At 39.6% G+C, this 20,344-nt stretch overlaps 1 protein-coding gene across 1 annotated transcript in view; it reads left to right on the top strand.

Annotated features, from left to right (window-relative positions):
* Positions 1 to 20,344, top strand: part of LOC139413865 (solute carrier family 12 member 5a) — a 258,850-nt gene that overhangs the window by 195,629 nt on the left and 42,877 nt on the right. The window contains exon 4 of the mRNA XM_071161693.1: positions 12,251 to 12,397. Within this exon, the coding sequence (XP_071017794.1) occupies positions 12,251 to 12,397 (147 nt within the window). The remainder of the gene's footprint in view (positions 1 to 12,250; positions 12,398 to 20,344) is intronic.

Here is a 20,344-nt window from a genome sequence, read left to right as displayed (position 1 = left end):
GGGGGCCATGGGGCAGCTGTCTCTCCTCACCGCCGCTGCACCAACCTGTAGCGGTTATGCTGTTGCTGCTCTCGCCACTCTCGGCTATTTCAGCTCACACGGTCTCGAGGGAAATCACGCCGCTGGCTACCAGACAATTTTTTATTGGGCCTCACTAGTTCTACAGATTCTAGGAGTCTAGGTCTGAGATTGTATTGTACTCCTGGTCCAGGAAGGAAATGCCAATTGACTGAGAATGGAAGTGGAGCTCTATATAAACAGAGGCTTTGGTTCCCCCCGCCCCCATAGGGAGTATATTGATTCAATAGAAGCAAGCGTCCCATCTGCTGTGGCTGTTGCTCAATGTAAACTAATTTAGACACGTCCTTTTTGTTTTGCTATTCGTTTTGTCTTCTGAATCTTGTGGAATTTTGTCCATTCTCAACAAGTGTATTGTGTAGGCTACAGAACACACTTACTGTCTGTCTGCCAAGTAGCTTTATAATTTTCTTAGTGAGAATGACCCTGTCTGTGTCCCAAATGGGCCCTGATCAAAAGTAATGCACTATCTAGGGAATAGGGTTGAATTTGGGAAGGGAAATGGGAAATGGAAAACCTAGTCAGTTGCACAGCTGAATGCATTCAACCGAAATATGTCTTCCGCATTTAACCGAGCCCGTCTGAATCAGAGAGGTGTGGGAAGCGGACCCGACGTTGTAAACAGTATTGAAAAGCTTATGGATTGAAATTTTTTCACAGCTTTTTGCCAATCCGGGGATGTTTGCCGGGATGTACAAAATATTAAGGACACATACTCTTTCCATGACAGACTGACCAGGTGAATCCAGGTGAAAGCTATGATCCCTTATTGATGTCACCTGTTAAATCCACTTCAATCAGCGTAAATGAAGGAGAGGAGACATGTTAAAGAAGGATTTTTAAGCCTTGAGACAATTGAGACATGGATTGTGTATGTGTGTGCCATACAGAAGGTGAAGGGGAAGAAAAAATATTTAACTGCCTTTGAACGGGGTATGGTAGTAGGTCCTAGGCGCACTGGTTTGTGACAAGAACTGCAATGCTGCTGGGTTTTTCACACTCAACATTTCCCCAAATGTATCAAGAATGGTCCACCACCCAAAGGACATCCAGCCAACTTGATACAACTGTGGGAAGCATTGGAGTAAACATGGGCCAGCAATGGAGGCTGTTCTGAGGGCAAAAGGAGGTGCAACTCAGTATTAGGAAGGTGTTCTTAATGTTTTGTCCTCTCAGTGTATGGCGTTGCATTGCTGAAAATGACATCTGCTGTATGGAGAGCAGCTACAGATGGCTATCTCACTTTGATTGTACAGTTGAAGTCGGAAGTTTACATACACTTAGGTTGGAGTCATTAAAACTCGTTTTTCAACCACTCCACAAATTTCTTGTCAACAAACTATAGTTTTGGCAAGTCAGTTAGGACATCTACTTTGTGTATGACATAAGTCATTTTTCCAACAATTGTTTGCAGACAGATTATTTCACTTATAATTCATCACAATTCCAGTGTGTCATAAGTTTACATACACTAAATTGACTGTGCCTTTAAACAGCTTGGAAAATTCCAGAAAATGATGTCATGGCTTTAGAAGCTTCTGATAGGCTAATTGACATCATTTGAGTCAATTGGAGGTGTACCTGTTATGTCTTTCTGTGTTTCATTCACTCATTTTGCTTAGGGGAAAGATTTTTTTGAAATCCATTAAGCTCATGATAATTCAACCTAATATATACCTGACATAATACAGTACCACTGCTTCTGAATTGAAATCACTAGTTACCATCAAACTGTATTGATCTAGTAATTGGAGCTATTACTGTAAATGTTATATTGGTGAAATGGAATGCAGCCTAGACTATGCTAATTATAACATTTGAGGGAGGTAATGTTGAAGGCACAACAACTATGTTAATCACAAAACCGAGTAACCAATTCTGTCAAAAGTCTTGACATAAATTCAACAGCAATCTCTAAGTAAGTGGTAGGGAACTTTGGAGTTTAAATTTAGAATAGAAAAAAAGTAACTTTATTGAGGTTCTTGCCTCGCTGACAGTGATTAACACCCTTTCCCCGCACACTGAAGGCCACAGTGCCTCTCTCATTTGCATAACCCTGACAACAGGCAAACAGCGGGAGGCATTACCATATGGAGAGAGAGAGATTACAAAGATGGACGATGTTTGTTCTTCCCCGCTCCCATAGGCAACCTGAGGTTTTGATCTTTGATTAAAGGTGAATTCAATTCCCAGTGCTAAACATCCCTGTGGTATAGCTTGGTGCTGCAAAAGAGGAGTTCAAAGAATAGATCTTAGGTGAACTGTTTGATTATAACCAACAAATAGATGTTAGGTGAACTGTCTGATTAAAACCAACAAATAGATGTTAGGTGAACTGTCTGATTAAAACCAACAAATAGATGTTAGGTGAACTGTCTGATTTAAAACGAACAAATAGACAATAGGTGTTAGGTGAACTGTCTGATTAAAAACCAACAAATAGATGTTAGGTGAACTGTTTGATTAAAACCAACAAATAGATGTTAGGTGAACTGTCTGATTAAAACCAACAAATAGGTGTTAGGTGAACCGTTTGATAAGAAAATATAACAAATTAACATAAACTGGTCAGCTAGTGTCAGCTTCACTTCCTGTGATCCCTAAGGACAGTATTTGTATTTATTAGGGATCCCGATTAGCCACGGCAGCAGCTACTCTTAGGGACAAAATAGAGAGAGGGGGAACTAGGCTAGAAGAAGAGGTTCAACAAAACATATGGGACTGAATCCTACTTGAGGCACACGCTTGAATCCAAAATAAGGATTTGGCCCAGATGAACCATTCAGGATTACCCCATCCTAGAGCTGGGCGTAAGGCAGAAACAATCATATCGCAATAAATTGCTTGAATTAATGTGATAACAATAAATAGAAGGATAAGTTAATAACATCGTTTTTTATTTTTTTTTATCCTTTAAACTACTACTAGCTAGTTTGATGGTTGTCGCCCTCAATTGTCTCATTAATAATCACATTTCATTTCAAACTTCACACATTTCTCTAATTATTTTAATGAATGATATCAGCAAAATGCCTGCGATGTGATCATGGTTGGTGTCTATCATTTTTGTTTTTTGGTTTATCATTCCATTTCTACTCCAGTCTGTCTACACAGCGAGTTTCATCAGCATTTCACAAGTGATGAGCTTTTTCTAATTTGAACTCTGCATGTGCACTTGGCCTGTTGTTTCTTACATAAATTTGAATATAATTATGTTTGTGTGACTTGTCAACTCTCCAAAACAGGCTCTTATTGCTATTTGAAGCCCAGCTTCTCAAATCAAACTACATCACATTAGACCTTAATATTCATTTAATGTCAGGCATTCGTCAAGACACCCTTTTTTTCAGAAGATGATTTAATTACAAAGTCTAGTTTCTCCACTCAGCAGCTGCTGCCACTTCAAGCCCCAGGAATGCTCTCTCGCATTAATCAGTGCCTCCCAGGCCTGTAAAACTCTCTGAATCGCAGTTAGGAATAAAACTCTCTGTAAAGTATCAAAGTTTCTGTCATCACTTCCAGCTTCATATTAGACGGCGACGTTCCTTAATAAAGTCCTCTTCGCATCCTCATCGATCATACTCATCAGACTGGCAGTGATATCACCATAGAAATAGAATCACTAGAACAGACCTACTTCCTGCTTTCCTCCTATGGGCAAAGATTGTGGATAATGAAGATGACGTACAGACCACGTTTTCCATTTAGAAAAATGGCCACAGTTCTGTTCTACTTCACCCTTAGACTCGTGGGAATTGACGTATATGGATAGGGCTAAATTGAAATGTTCATTTTTTTCCCTAAGGGGTGGATCAGCTTAATATTGCGAAAAGAATGTTGCTTCCATCAATGTAATTGCCTGCATCATTTCCAATCCCCCATTTATTTTTGGGGTAAATATATATCCATATACCTACACACATGCATACATATACACATATATACATACACATACCTACAGTGGGGGAAAAAACTATTTAGTCAGCCACCAATTGTGCAAGTTCTCCCACTTAAAAAGATGAGAGAGGCCTGTAATTTTCATCATAGGTACACTTCAACTATGACAGAAAAAATGAGATGAAAAAAAATCCAGAAAATCACATTGTAGGATTTTTAATGAATATATTTGCAAATGATGGTGGAAAATAAGTATTTGGTCAATAACAAAAGTTTATCTCAATACTCTGTTATATACCCTTTGTTGGCAATGACAGAGGTCAAACGTTTTCTGTAAGTCTTCACAAGGTTTTCACACACTGCTGGTATTTTGTCCCATTCCTCCATGCAGATCTCCTCTAGAACAGTGATGTTTTGAGGCTATTGCTTGGCAACATGGACTTTCAACTCCCTCCAAAGATTTTCTATGGGGTTGAGATCTGGAGACTGGCTAGGCCACTCCAGGACCTTGAAATGCTTCTTACGAAGCCACTCCTTCGTTGCCCGGGCGGTGTGTTTGGGATCATTGTCATGCTGAAAGACCCAGCCACGTTTCATCTTCAATAGATGTTACTGATGGTAGGCTTTGTTACTTTGGTCCCAGCTCTCTGCAGGTCATTCACTAGGTCCCCCCGTGTGGTTCTGAGATTTTTGCTCACCGTTCTTGTGATCATTTTGACCCCACGGGGTGAGATCTTGCGTGGAGCCCCAGATCGAGGGAGATTATCAGTGGTCTTGTATGTTTTCCATTTCCTAATAATTGCTCCCATAGTTGATTTCTTCAAACCAAGCTGCTTACCTATTGCAGATTCAGTCTTCCCAGCCTGGTGCAGGTCTACAATTTTGTTTCTGGTGTCCTTTGACAGCTCTTTGGTCTTGGCCATAGTGGAGTTTGGAGTGTGACTGTTTGAGGTTGTGGACAGGTGTCTTTTATACTGATAACAAGTTCAAACAGGTGCCATTAATACAGGTAACAAGTGGAGGACAGAGGAGCCTCTTAAAGAAAAAGTTACAGGTCTGTGAGAGCCAGAAATATTGCTTGTTTGTAGGTGACCAAATACTTATTTTCCACCAAAATTTGCAAATAAATTCATTACAAATCCTACAATGTGATTTTCTGGATTTTTTTTCTAATTTTGTCTGTCATAGTTGAAGTGTACCTATGATGAAAATTACAGGCTTCTCAGTGGGAGAACTTGCACAATTGGTGGCTGACTAAATACTTTTTTGCCCCACTGTATATAGACATACATGAGAATATACCTTTTTTATTCCCCCCAAACTCTACCACCCTTTTCCCAATTGGAGTAAACTAATAAACAATATCACTTAGGCTTCTTCCTTCAGTTTATACATCTTTTACACATTTTACAGACACAATTTATTTTACAATAGTTATATTTTGTTTGTTTTTAGTCCTTCCTCTATTTCTGATGTCCATCCAGTTTGATTTCTATTTGTAACTGTGCTATTTCACAAAATGTCTGAATCTATATACATTTTACAGACCCCGTATGTTTTACATTTGTTATCTTGTTATTAGTCCCACCCTTCAGCTCCATTCAACCCCTCCCATCTGTCTCTCAACATCATCCATTTTGGATTTCTATTGGCCATATATTTTCCAACTGTGCAGTGATGCTTCACAAAAGTATTGAACCTTTCTATTCTCATAGCTTCTACACATTGTAAATTAAAAATAAACATTTTTAATAAAATAATTATTATATTATTGATTGATTGACTATGGCTTTTCAAATCACCTAGTCTGCAGCGTTATCACCTATCACCTATCTGCAGCGTTAGTTCTAGGCAAATGTTGCAATTATTCAGCCATTCCTGGACAAAAACGAGCTACAAATGGACAATATCAAAATAAATGATCTAATGATTCTGCCTCCTCACAGCAGCATCTGCAGAGGTGGGAAGATTGTATCTCCCATATATATAACATTCTATTGGTTGCAAGAATTTTGTATTGTAATTTAAATTGACAAAGTCGATGTTTTGAATCCGGCGTATCAATTCATAAACCATGTGCCATGGAATGGGTACATCGAAAATCTCTTCCCAACTATTTTGCAATTTATATGGCACAGCTGTCAGTTTTTTGTTCCTTAAATGAAATTGTTATGTTTTTATTTATCACACTTTTCTTTAACCATTTATGTTCTTTAATACAGGGCAGACATACAAGTTCCTTACTTTTTTACCCTTCTACTTGCCTCTTTCATTTCTGTGGTAATGCTGCAATTAATTGGTTGTAATTTTGGGTAGAGCAGACATTTCCATATGTCTGTGTTAGCTGTATGTGTGACAACTCCACCAGTCCTATTTATGATATCATTCACTAAAATTCTAACTTTTTTAAACATTTCTTAGAAAAAAATGTTTAATATTTGTTGTATTAATTGTTCTATCTTTTCAGATGGATTAAACTGAAATTGCAACCAACATTCTAAGGCTTGATTAAAAAATTACGATATTTTGGAGATTATTTCCTTTTCAAACAACCGAAAGTGAGCAGGGTAAAGGGAAAAAGGCCCTTCTTGAACATAGGATGTAACATTCTTGCCAATTTACTAGAGAACCAGTTTGGATTTAAGTATAACTTTTGTATGACTGAAACCTTTAGTCAGAGGTCTAATGCTGTAATATTTAATCATTTCTGCCCTCCGAATTCATATTCGTTATATAAATAGGCCCTTTTAATTTTGTCTGGCTTGCCATTCCAAATACAATTGAATATTTTTTCTTCATATAATTTAAAAAGCAGGTCACTGGGTGTAGGCAAAATCATAAGCAAATAGGTAAACTGTGATATGACTAAAGAGTTATCAGGGTGATTTTTACACAAATAGACAGGTATTTTCCTTTCCATGGTAGCAAGATCTTATCTATTTTTGTTAACTTTCTATAAAAATGTATTGGAGTGAGATAATTTCTTTCTTTTGGGATACCGAGTATGTCCACATCTCCGTCAGACCATTTAATTGATAAACTACATGGTAATGTAAAATTAGCATGTTTTAGTGATCCAATATGTAATATTACATAATAATATACATAATCAACCAAATTATCATAATTTGGTTTTAATCCGGAGAGGATAGCAAAAGTATCTAGATCCTCTATGAAGCTGTGGAGAGATTCTAATTGTGGTTTTAAAAGAAAAGATGAATCATCAGCGTACAATGACACCTTAGTTTTTAAGCCACAGATTTCTAATCCCTTAATATTATTGTTTAATCTAATTTTAACAGCTAACGTTTCGATGGCAATAATAAATAGATATGCCGATAGTGGACAACCTTGTTTTACTCCTCTAGATAGTTTAAAACGTTCTGAGATGTAGCCATTATTTACTATTTTACACCTAGGGTTACTATACATCATTTTAACCCATTTTATAAGAGATTCCCCAAAATGTAAATATTCTAGGCATTTATATATAAACTCCAGTCGAACTTTATCAAAAGCCTTTTCAAAATCAGCTATGAAATCCAGGCCTGGTGTCCCCGATATTTCATAGTATTCTATTGTTTCCAGTACTTGTCTTATATTATCTCCAATGTATCGTCCATGTAAAAAACCTCTCTGATTAGGATGAATAATATCTGACAATATTTTTTATTCTATGCGCCAAGACCACGTTTTCCATTTTTAAAAATGGCCACAGTTCCAGTCTACTTAACCCTTAGACTCGTGGGAATTGGCGTATATATGGATAGGGCTAAATTTAAATGTTTCTTACAGAAGAAATATGAAAAGTATATGTATAAGAATGAATGCTAAATATAAAATATGGTCTTACAGTGTTAGGCTTTCACAGGACAATTCAGAGAAACCAATTGTAATGTTTGGAGCGCATAGAAAGGAGTCATGAGTGCATTCAGGTGCGTGTTCCACGGCAAATGATCTTCACAATAGAGAAACATCGGCTCATTCTGTTCAGAACGGCATGACATCATGTCATCTTGTAACTGTACATCAGACATCATGACCATAAACGTTGACTGTATTCGACATGAGTTTTATGATATGGAAATGTGAAGTGCACATTTGGCTTGCTTGTATGACATGTATACATTCTGTATACATCTGGCCCTTCTTTGGACACTTTGGACAACTTCCAAACGAGCTTCAACGCCATACAACACTCCTTCCGTGGCCTCCAACTGCTCTTAAATGTTAGTAAAACTAAATGCATGCTCTTCAACCGATCGCTGCCTGCACCCGCCTGCCCGACTAGCATCACTACTGGACGGTTCTGACTTAGAATATGTGGACAACTACAAATACCTAGGTGTCTGGTTAGACTGTAAACTCTCCTTCCAGACTCACATTAAGCATCTCCAATCCAAAGTTAAATCTACAATTGGCTTCCTATTTTGAAAACAAAGCATCCTTCACTCATGCTGCCAACATACCCTCGTAAAACTGACTATCCTACTGAGCCTTGACTTTGGTGATGTCATTTGCAAAATAGCCTCCAACACTCTACTCAGCAAATTGGATGCAGTCTATCACAGTGCCATCCGTTTTGTCACCAAAGCCCCATATACTACCCACCACTGCGACCTGTATGCTCTCGTTGGCTGGTCCTCTCTACATATTCGTCGCCAAACCCACTGGCTCCAGGTCATCTATAAGTCTTTGCTAAGGAAAGCTCTGCCTTATCTCAGCTCATTGGTCACCATAGCAACACCCAACCGTAGCACTCCAGCAGGTATATTTCACTGGTCACCCCCAAAGCCAACACCTTATTTGGCCGCCTTTCCTTCCAGTTCTCTGCTGCCAATGACTGGAACAAATTGCAAATATCACTGAAGTTGCAGACTTATATCTTCCTCACTAACTTCAAGCGTCAGCTGTTAGAGCAGCTTACAGATCGCTGCAGCTGTACACAGCCTATCTGTAAATAGCCCATCCAACCAACTACCTACCTCATCCCCATATTTGTTTTGTTTTTTCTGCTCTTTTGCACACTAGTATTTCTACTTTCACATCCTCATCTGCACATACATCACTCCAGTGTAAATTGCTAAATTGTAAATACTTCGCCACTATTGGCCTATTTATTGCCTTACCTCCTTACTTAATTTGCACACACTGTATACAGATTTTTCTATTGTGTTATTGACTGTAGGTTTGTTTATCCCATGTGTAACTCTGTGTTGTTGTTTTTGTCGCACTGCTTTGCTTTATCTAGGCTAGGCCGCAGTTGTAAATGAGAACTTGTTCTCAACTGGCCTACCTGGTTAAATAAAAGTGAAATTAAATGTTTTAATTAAAGCGGTATTTATCATAATCCTCAACATATCATCTTTCAAAATACATCGACTCCTCTTAATTTGCAGCATTTCCCTCACTCAGATAACAAAACATTTGCAAAAGTTGCCCAATTAGTGGGAGGGATGGGGGCAACTTCTTGTTGCGTGCGGTGCTGAAGTTCAGAACAGCTGTCAGTCAAAACCCATACAGCGCTGTGAAGGGCAGAGCCAGAGCTCTGACGTCATTTATAGCATGTTGTTGTACAGCCACTGCGTTCCAATTTATGCGCTTATCAGTGCCCAAATCTGCCATTTACAACCCATAAACGTAAATGGGGATGAACGTAAAGGGCTACGGGACAATTGATAAGGCCAGGCAAATTGACTGCTATGTGCCCCAGCACAGATCTCAAACAAAGTCATTTTTCTCATCATGTACATATTGAAAAATGGCAATTTGGTCTCAGAATGCACAGAACACTTAATAAAATCACCCAAAAATGTTCTCCAGTTACTGGATGTAGGAAAATATAAAATATTAATTCAAATTCTTTGTCTCTCCCATAGGCACCAACGTTTCCAAAATTCCTAGGTTTTCCAGAAATCCTGGGCTACTGTTACTGGTTGTGTGGTTCACAGATCCACTTCTGTTACAGAAGCATATGATAACTCAGTCATTAAAGACCCAGTCATTAAAGACCCCATGATACCAAGTCATGGGCGCCCGAGTGGCGCAGCGGTCTAAGTCTAAGGCACTGCATCACAGTGCTTGCGGCATCACTACAGACACCTTGGTTCCAATCCAGGCTGTATCACAACCGGCCGTCATTGGGAGTCCCATATGGCGGCGCACAATTGGCCCAGCAGCGTCCGGGTTTAGCCGGTGTAGGCCGTCATTGTAAATAAGAATTTGTTCTTAACTGACTTGCCTAGTTAAATAAAGGTACAAATTAAACCAAATGAAAGACCCTAACCCAGTCATTAAAGACCCCATGATACCCAGTCATTAAAGACCCCATAATACCCAGTTGTTAAAGACCCCATGATACCCAGTCATTAAAGACCCTAACCCAGTCATTAGAGACCCTAACTCAGTCATTGAAGACCCCATGATACCCAGTCATAAAAGACCCCATGATACCCAGTTATTAAAGACCCTAACCCAGTCATTAAAGACCCCATAATACCCAGTCATAAAAGACCCCATGATACCCAGTTATTAAAGACCCTAACCCAGTCATTAAAGACCCCATGATACCCAGTTATTAAAGACCCCATGATACCAGTCATTAAAGACCCTAACCCAGTCATTAGAGACCCCATGATACCCAGTAATTAAAGACCCCAACCCAGTCATTAGAGACCTCATGATACCCAGTCATTAAAGACCCCATGATACCAAGTTATTAAAGACACTAACCCAGTTATTAAAGACCCCATGATACCCAGTCATTAGAGACCCTAACCCTAACTCAGTCATTAAAGACCCCATGATACCCAGTCATTAGAGACCCTAACCCTAACTCAGTCATTAAAAAGTCATTAAAGACCCCATGATACCAAGTTATTAAAGACACTAACCCAGTTATTAAAGACCCCATGATACCCAGTCATTAGAGACCCTAACCCTAACTCAGTCATTAAAGACCCCATGATACCCAGTCATTAGAGACCCTAACCCTAACTCAGTCATTAAAGACCCCATGATACCCAGTCATTAGAGACCCTAACCCTAACTCAGTCATTAAAGACCCCATGATACCCAGTCATTAGAGACCCTAACCCTAACTCAGTCATTAAAAAGTCATTAAAGACCCCATGCAATGTGCACGGAGTAATTGTCGCATAGCTCCCCGGGACTGCTGTGCGGAGCGCAGAAGAAATATCAGCCCATGTAAAGTTTTCCTAGTTAGTTAACACGATCAACATTTCAATTTACTGTGGCAATTGTGATCGAATCAACGCAATCTTAGCCAATTTCAATGCAACATACCAAAACAAAACAAACTATGCAAGAGATTTTGTTGTAGGCAGAACGCATCAGAGTAGGATTCTATTGATCATGACTCAGCCCATACTCTACACAGACAGGTGTGGCATAACCAGTCAGAGCTGCAGTAGGCCTATATGCAAATTGACTATTGCCATACAGTGTATATGGATCTGTGTCATTTACGTTGACCTGGACTGTGTTTACAGCTGTGGTCATGAGTAGATGTACTTGTTTTGAGATCAGAGTGAGAGCTGCATGAGAGCCACCTGTGCACATTTTGTTCAAATCCTTTGCTAGGTAGTGAGTTATTATCCTAATTATAGTCAGCAATAAAGAAGTGATTGCTTCCTACAAGAGCACAAAATGTGTACAATTCTAGACATCTTTGAAAGCGAGTCAGGTAAATAGCTTTTTTTTGTCTTAAAGGGGCAGTGTTGTATTTTGAGACCGGCTTGAATAAGCTAAGTGGCCAACAGGCAGAGGGAAGCCAAATTTGTCTGATTCTCTGTAATAATGGTATGGGAATATTAATGCATTTTATTTTGTAAAGTGGTTTCTTACATCAAACAACACAACAACATGTTCAGTCACCTCCTTGTCTGAAGAACAAGTAGATACACAGGTTAATGTCAAGCCCTGCATGTGTTTTTTTCAAAAGTCTCATGGAATTTAGGCCTACATTGAACACCACACATTGGCTGCTACTGTAGGGAGAATGATAGAACAGCTACTTCCATGTAAAAAATGTTATGGGATGCATTTTCTACATTGTTTTTGATAGTAGACCACTCTGGTAGGCCTACATTATGATCAAATAGCCACAGTAGCCTACTTGGCCACTGTTATAACTGTAACTTAAAGTGGGTACAACCTCAGTGTTCACATTAAACGTGCACTGGAAATTTCACAACATTTCAGGTTTGCTAGGTAACATTGATCCCATGTCCACCTCCTCTCTCCCTCCCTACAGGCTCCACAGTTGGGGACCCTGATGGGGGTGTACCTCCCCTGTATCCAGAACATCTTCGGGGTGATCCTGTTCCTGCGGATGACCTGGATGGTCGGCATCGGAGGAGTCATTGGCTCCTTCATCATCGTCTTCATGTGTTGTTCTACTGTAAGTACCTGTGTTCAAATCTGGGACAACTGCATGTAATGAGACTGTGTTTTTCTTTGAGCTAAAGTCTAGTCAGTCTAAGCTCCTTTCTTCACATGTGTTCCTCTGTAAGTGTCTGTGTTACCGTAAATGTCTGTGTTCCTGTAAGTGTCTGTGTCCACTGTGTCTGTGTTACTGTAAGTGTCTGTGTTCCACTGTAAGTGTCTGGCTCTAACCAGAATAGAAAGAGAGGTGGGAGGCCCCGGTGCACAAGTGAGCAAGATGACAAGTACATTAGAGTGTCTAGTTTGAGAAACAGACGCCTCACAAGTCCTCAACTGGCAGCTTCATTAAATAGTACCTGCAAAACACCAGTCTCAACGTCAACTGTGAAGAGGCTACTCCGGGATGCTGGCCTTCTAGGCAGAGTTCCTCTGTCCAGTGTCTGCGTTCTTTTGCCCATCTTAAGATTTTATTTTTATTGGCCAGTCTGAGATATGTTTTTTTCTTTGAAACTCTGGCTAGAAGGCCAGCATTCCGGAGTCGCCTCTTCACTGTTGACGCAGAGAATCTTGTTGCTCATGGTCTTAGTCCTTTAGATGCCATTTGGTAAACTCCAAGTGGGCTGTCATGTGCCTTTTACTGAGGAGGTTCTGTCTGGCTACTCTACCATAAAGGCCTGATTGGTAGAGTTCTGCAGAGATGGTTGTCCTTCTGGAAGGTTCTCTTATCTCCACAGAGTATCTCTGGAGCTCTGTCAGAGTGACCATCGGGTTCTTAGTCACCTCCCTGACCAAGGCCCTTCTCCCCCGATTGCTCAGTTTGGCCGGGCGGCCAGCTCTAGGAAGAGTCTTTGGTGGTTCCAAACTTTTTCCATTTAAGAATGATGGAGTCCACTGTGTTCTTGGGGACTTTCAATGCTGCAGACATTTTTTTAAACTTCCACAGATCTGTGCCTCGACACAATCCTGTTTCGGAGCTCTGTGGACAATTGCTTACAGACCCCTTCACTTTTTCCACATTTTGTTACGTTACTAATACAAAACAGAAATGCCTTTGCTCTGAGACTCAACATTGAGCTCAGATGCATCCTGTTTCCATTGATCATCCTTGAGATCATGGCTTGGTATTTGCTCTGACTGTCAACTGTGGGACCTTATATAGATAGGTGCGTGCTTTTGCAAATCATGTCCAATCAATTGAATTGACAACAGGTGGACTCCAATCAAGTTGTAGAAACATCTCAAGGAGGATCAATGGAAACAGGATGCACCTGAGCTCAATGTTGAGTCTCAAAGCAAAGGGTCTGAATACTCACGTGAATAAGTTATCTGTTTTTTATTTTTAATACATTTGCAAACATTTCAAAAAACCTGTTTTAGCTTTGTCATGATGGTGTATTGTGTGTAGATTGATGAGAAAAAAATGTATTTAATATATTTTAGAATAAGGCTGTAACATAACGAAATGGAGAAAAAGTCAAGGGATCTGAATACTTTCCGAATGCAGTGTATATCTCACTAGGTCAGGATATTTAAACCTCCATATATCCACTTGTTCCAATATATCAATGATATTTGTGATTTCCTTAAGTGCATAAGGGTAAATGATAGTTTGTAGTGTGAGTTCCTTTAGGGTCCATTGAGGTATTTAAAATTGTATTATAATCTCCCACCATAATAATAGAATCTTGTATTGCTTCTAGGCTTGATAAATTATTAGATACGGATAGATCAGGACCGTATAGGTCAGGGATCATCAATTAGATTCTGCCGTTGGCCAATCTTTTCTTGAGCGGATGATCGGGGGGGGGGGGGGGGGGGGGGGGGGGGCAGAATTTTTGACTGCAAATTGACCACAAAAAGCCTTTACAGATAAAATATGTGACTAAAACATAATCATTTCAAACCTTAATTATATTTGCGTACATTGTCCTGTGTAGGGTGCCGTCTTTCGGATTGGACGTTAAAATGGGTGTCCCGACTCTCTGTGGTCATTCAAATTTCCATGCCGCTTATTGTAAGAGTAGGGGTGTTCACCCCGGTGGCATAGCTAAATTCCCAACCTGGCCACATTCCATCCTGGCCACCTAATCATCCCCCTCATTCCTAATTGACATATATGACTCCTCACCTCTCCACCTGATAGCTGATGTGTGGTGAGTGTTCTGGCACAGAAATGGTCTCTGTGCATCACTGAGGTGGGTTCAGCTCATTGATGGTGGATGAGGTGAGTTTCCCACAATGCTTTGAGTACCTCAGTTGGTAGAAAAGTGGTATTTACACTACCATTCAAAAGTTTGGGGTCACTTAGAAATGTCCTTGTTATTGAAAGAAAAGCAACGTTTTTTTGTCCATTAAAATAACATCAAATTGATCAGAAATACAGTGTAGACATTGTTAATGTTGTAAATGACTATTGTAGCTGGAAACAGCTGATTTGTAATGGGATATCAACATAGGCGTACAGAGGCCCATTCTCAGCAACCATAACTCCAATGTCACGTTGTGTTAGCTAATCCAAGTTGATCATTTTAAAAGGCTATTTGATCATTAGAAAACCCTTTAGCACAGCTGAAAACTGTTGTCCTTATTAAAGAAGCAATAAAACTGGCCTTCTTGAGACTAGTTGAGTATCTGGAGCATCAGCATTTGTGGGTTCAATTACAGGCTCAAAATGGAACAAATAACTTTCTTCTGAAACTCGTCAGTCTATTCTTGTTCTGAGAAATGAAGGCTATTCCATGCGAGAGATTGCCAAGAAACTGAAGATCTCGTACAACGCTGTGTACTACTCCATTCACAGACCAGTGCAAACTGTCTCTAACCAGAATAGAAAGAGGAGTGGGAGGCCCCAACTGAGCAAGAGGACAAGTACAATAGAGTGTCTAGTTTGAGAAACAGACGCCTCACAAGTCCTCAACTGACAGCTTCATTAAATTGTACCTGCAAAACACCAGTCTCAACGTCAACAGTGAAGAGGCGACTCCGGGATGCTGGCCTTCTAGGCAGAGTTCCTCTGTCCAGTGGCTGTGGTCTTTTGCCCATCTTAATATTGTATTTTTATTGGCCAGTCTGTGATATGGCTTTTTTTTTTTGCATCTCGGAGTCGCCTCTTCACTGTTGACATTGAGACTGGTGTTTTACGGGTACAATCGTCATTCACAACATTAACAATGTCTACACTGTAGTATCCAAATGTATTTTATATTTGAGATTCTTCAAATAGCCACCCTTTACCTTGATGACAGCTTTGCACACTCTTGGCATTCTCTCAACCAGCTTCATGAATGCATTTCAATTAACAGGTGTGCCTTGTTAAAAGTTCATTTGTGAAAGGTGTGTTGGATCATTGTCCTGTTGAAAAAACAAATTATAGTCATAGCGCAAACCAGATGTGATGGTGTATCGCTTAAGAATGTTGTGGTAGCATTTCTGGTGAAATGTGCTTTGAATTCTAAATAAATCACAGACAGTATCAACAGAAAAGCACTCCCACACCATCACACCTCCTCCTCCATGCTTCACGGTGGGAACCACACATGTGGAGATCACCATTCACCGACACTGCGTCTCAAAAAAAACACGCCGGTTGGAACCAAAAATCTCAAATTTGGACTCATCAGACCAAAGGACAGATTTCCACCGGTCTATTGTCCATTGCTCGTGTTTCTTGGCCCAAGCAAGTCTCTTCTTCTTATTGGTGCCTTTTAGTGGTGGTTTCTTTGCAGGAATTTGACCATGAATGCCTGATTTACAGTCTCCTCTAAACAGTTGATGCTGAGATGTGTCTGAACTCTGTGGAGCATTTATTTGGGCTGCAATCTGAGGTGCAGTTAACTAATGAACTATTGAACTTATCCTCTTCAGCAGAGGTAACTCTGGGTCTTCCTTTCCTGTGGCGGTCCTCATGACAGCCAGTTTCATCATAGCACTTGATGGTTTTTGTGTCGGCACTTGAAGAAACTTTTAAAAGTTCTTGAAATGTTCCGTATTGTCTGACCTTCATGTCTTAAATTAATGATGGACTGTCATTTCTCTTTACTTATGTGAGTTGTTATTGCCATTGGTCTTTTACCAACTGGGCTATCTTCTGTATACCACCCCTACCTTGTCACAACACAACACAACTGATTGGCTCAAACGCATTAAGAATGAAAGAAAATCCACAAATGTACTTTTAACAAGGCACACCTGTTAATTTAAATGCATTCCAGGTGACTACCTCGTGAAGCTGGTTGAGAGAATGCCAAGAATGTGCAAAGCTGTCATCAAGGCAAAGGGTGGCTACTTTGAAGAATCTCAAATATAAAATATATTTTGATTTGTTTTGGTTACTACATGATTCCATATGTGTTTTTTCATAGTTTTGATTTTTTCATAGTTTTGGTGTCTTCACTATTATTCTACAATGTAGAAAATTGTGAAAATAAAGAAAACCCCATGAATGAGTAGGTGTGTCCAAACTTTTGACTGGTACTGTACATTTAACCTTAACTCATCATTTACAATAACAAACCAGATGTTCAAGAGGTGAACAGTTTAAAAAAAAAATTTAAAAAACAAGTGACAATGTTTTTTAGCCTCTATTGTCAACACAAACATTTTTTGTCCTACACCAAAAGACCCAACGCTCTTAGTACTGAACAAGGAGGTGTCACTGAGCAGAGTGGCTGCTACAATATGATTGAGTTTGACTGCTGGACATGCGTTTGTCAGAATACATCTCAACGTTTTTTCCCCCAGTGTTCTCAATGCCTGCCTGTCATTGTGTTCTGACTGGTAGTGCACTTACATATTCCAGCAGACCCTATACTGTCTCAAACATGTCAGCGCCAATGTTCTCTGTGGGTTTGATTTCAAATTGTATCGATGTCTCGTTTTAAAGCAACCAAATATTATACAGTTTGGCATTTATTGAGATGACTCATATATTATGTCCACAACTGCTTAAAAATGTATGTGAGTGTTTGTCTGTCCATGTCCTGTGTGTATCTTGTATATATGTGCATGTGTGTGGTCTCAGATGTCATAGTGTGTTTGCAGTTGGGGTTGTGTGTTTACTACTGTTAGTGGGGTTGTGTATTTGTTAGTGGGGTTGTGTGATTGTTAGTGGGGTTGTGTGTTTGTTAGTGGGGTTGTGTGTTTGTTAGTGGGGTTGTGTATTTACTACTGTTAGTGGGGTTGTGTGTTTGTTAGTGGGGTTGTGTATTTGTTAGTGGGGTTGTGTATTTGTTAGTGGGGTTGTGTATTTACTACTGTTAGTGGGGTTGTGTGTTTGTTAGTGGGGTTGTGTATTTACTACTGTTAGTGGGGTTGTGTGTTTGTTAGTGGGGTTGTGTGTTTGTTAGTGGGGTTGTGTATTTGTTAGTAGGGTTGTGTGTTTGTTACTGTTAGTGGGGTTGTGTATTTGTTACTGTTAGTGGGGTTGTGTGTTTGTTAGTGGGGTTGTGTGTTTGTTAGTGGGGTTGTGTGTTTGTTAGTGGGGTTGTGTATTTGTTACTGTTAGTGGGGTTGTGTGTTTGTTAGTGGGGTTGTGTGTTTGTTAGTGGGGTTGTGTGTTTGTTAGTGGGGTTGTGTATTTGTTAGTGGGGTTGTGTATTTGTTAGTGGGGTTGTGTGTTTGTTAGTGGGGTTGTGTGTTTGTTAGTGGGGTTGTGTGTTTGTTAGTGGGGTTGTGTGTTTGTTAGTGGGGTTGTGTGTTTGTTAGTGGGGTTGTGTGTTTGTTAGTGGGGTTGTGTGTTTGTTAGTGGGGTTGTGTATTTGTTAGTGGGGTTGTGTATTTGTTAGTGGGGTTGTGTATTTGTTAGTGGGGTTGTGTGTTTGTTAGTGGGGTTGTGTGTTTGTTAGTGGGGTTGTGTATTTGTTAGTGGGGTTGTGTATTTGTTAGTGGGGTTGTGTGTTTGTTACTGTTAGTGGGGTTGTGTATTTGTTACTGTTTGTGGGGTTGTGTGTTTGTTAGTGGGGTTGTGTATTTGTTACTGTTGGTGAGGTTGTGTATTTGTTAGTGTTAGTGGGGTTGTGTTCATATATCGTTGCTTGTTTGTGATTCGGCATGCATCTATGTGTGTTCGCTTAGCCTAGATTTTTCTCTGGGAGAGATATTTATAAATCAACCCCCTCAAATCCTTACCGTGGCTAACTTGCTTACACACACACACACACACACACACACACACACACACATTCAAACATGCACACGCACACATACAAACATGCACACGCACACATACAAACATGCACACACACACATACAAACATGCACACACACACATACAAACATGCACACACACACACACAAGCACACACACATACAAACATGCACACACACACATACAAACATGCACACACACACACACACACGCACACACACATACAAATATGTTGTTGATAGTGTGTGTTGTTGTTAACATACATGTTGTTGATAGTGTGTGTTGTTGACAGTGTATGTTGTTGATAGTGTGTGTTGTTGTTAACATACATGTTGTTGATAGTGTGTGTTGTTGTTAACATACATGTTGTTGATAGTGTGTGTTGTTGTTAACATACATGTTGTTGATAGTGTGTGTTGTTGACAGTGTATGTTGTTGATAGTGTGTGTTGTTGTTAACATACATGTTGTTGATAGTGTGTGTTGTTGACAGTGTATGTTGTTGATAGTGTGTGTTGTTGTTAACATACATGTTGTTGATAGTGTGTGTTGTTGACAGTGTATGTTGTTGATAGTGTGTGTTGTTGTTAACATACATGTTGTTGATAGTGTATGTTGTTGTTAACATACATGTTGTTGATAGTGTGTGTTGTTGACAGTGTATGTTGTTGATAGTGTGTGTTGTTGTTAGCATACATGTTGTTGATAGTGTGTGTTGTTGACAGTGTATGTTGTTGATAGTGTGTGTTGTTGTTAACATACATGTTGTTGATAGTGTATGTTGTTGTTAACATACATGTTGTTGATAGTGTGTGTTGTTGTTAACATACATGTTGTTGATAGTGTGTGTTGTTGACAGTGTATGTTGTTGATAGTGTGTGTTGTTGTTAACATACATGTTGTTGATAGTGTGTGTTGTTGTTAACATACATGTTGTTGATAGTGTGTGTTGTTGTTAACATACATGTTGTTGATAGTGTGTGTTGTTGTTAACATACATGTTGTTGATAGTGTGTGTTGTTGTTAACATACATGTTGTTGATAGTGTGTGTTGTTGACAGTGTATGTTGTTGATAGTGTGTGTTGTTGTTAACATACATGTTGTTGATAGTGTGTGTTGTTGTTAACATACATGTTGTTGATAGTGTGTGTTGTTGTTAACATACATGTTGTTGATAGTGTATGTTGTTGTTAACATACATGTTGTTGATAGTGTATGTTGTTGTTAACATACATGTTGTCTATAGTGTGTGTTGTTGTTAACATACATGTTGTTGATAGTGTATGTTGTTGATAGTGTGTGTTGTTGATAGTGTATGTTGTTGTTAACATGCATGTTGTTGACAGTGTATGTTGTTAACATGAATGTTGTTGACAGCGTTCTACTTCTCAGCCACTCAGTCATCACAAGGCTGTGGAACAGTTATATGATTATACTCAAACGTATGGAATATTTAGACTACACATCACATCGTTTTGCCATCATTCGTTCTGGGAATTATTTCTATGTTAAGCGTCTCTGGAGCAATGTCCCATTAACCCATATGTTGGAAGGAGCATCCGAGCGTTATCAACGTGGTATTCTACCAGAGGGGAGTGGTGCTCATGTGTGTTATACCCCCTGCTTGTAGCCTAGCATATCACACCGCTGTCTATTCTGACCACTAATAAAGCATGTCGCTAAAATTAGCTTAAGCTGTCTGGATGGAAAGTTTGTTGTTTGTTTGCCCTATTCATTACTTCCGGGTCCTGTGTCCATTATTCATTACTTCAGGGTCCTGCGTCCACTATTCATAACTTCCGGGTCATGCGTCCCCTA

Source organism: Oncorhynchus clarkii, chromosome 7, assembly GCF_045791955.1.
Source record: "Oncorhynchus clarkii lewisi isolate Uvic-CL-2024 chromosome 7, UVic_Ocla_1.0, whole genome shotgun sequence".
Taxonomy (NCBI): domain Eukaryota; kingdom Metazoa; phylum Chordata; class Actinopteri; order Salmoniformes; family Salmonidae; genus Oncorhynchus; species Oncorhynchus clarkii.
The sequence above is the reverse complement of the archived record's forward strand: the minus strand, read 5'-3'. Positions and strand labels throughout refer to the sequence as shown.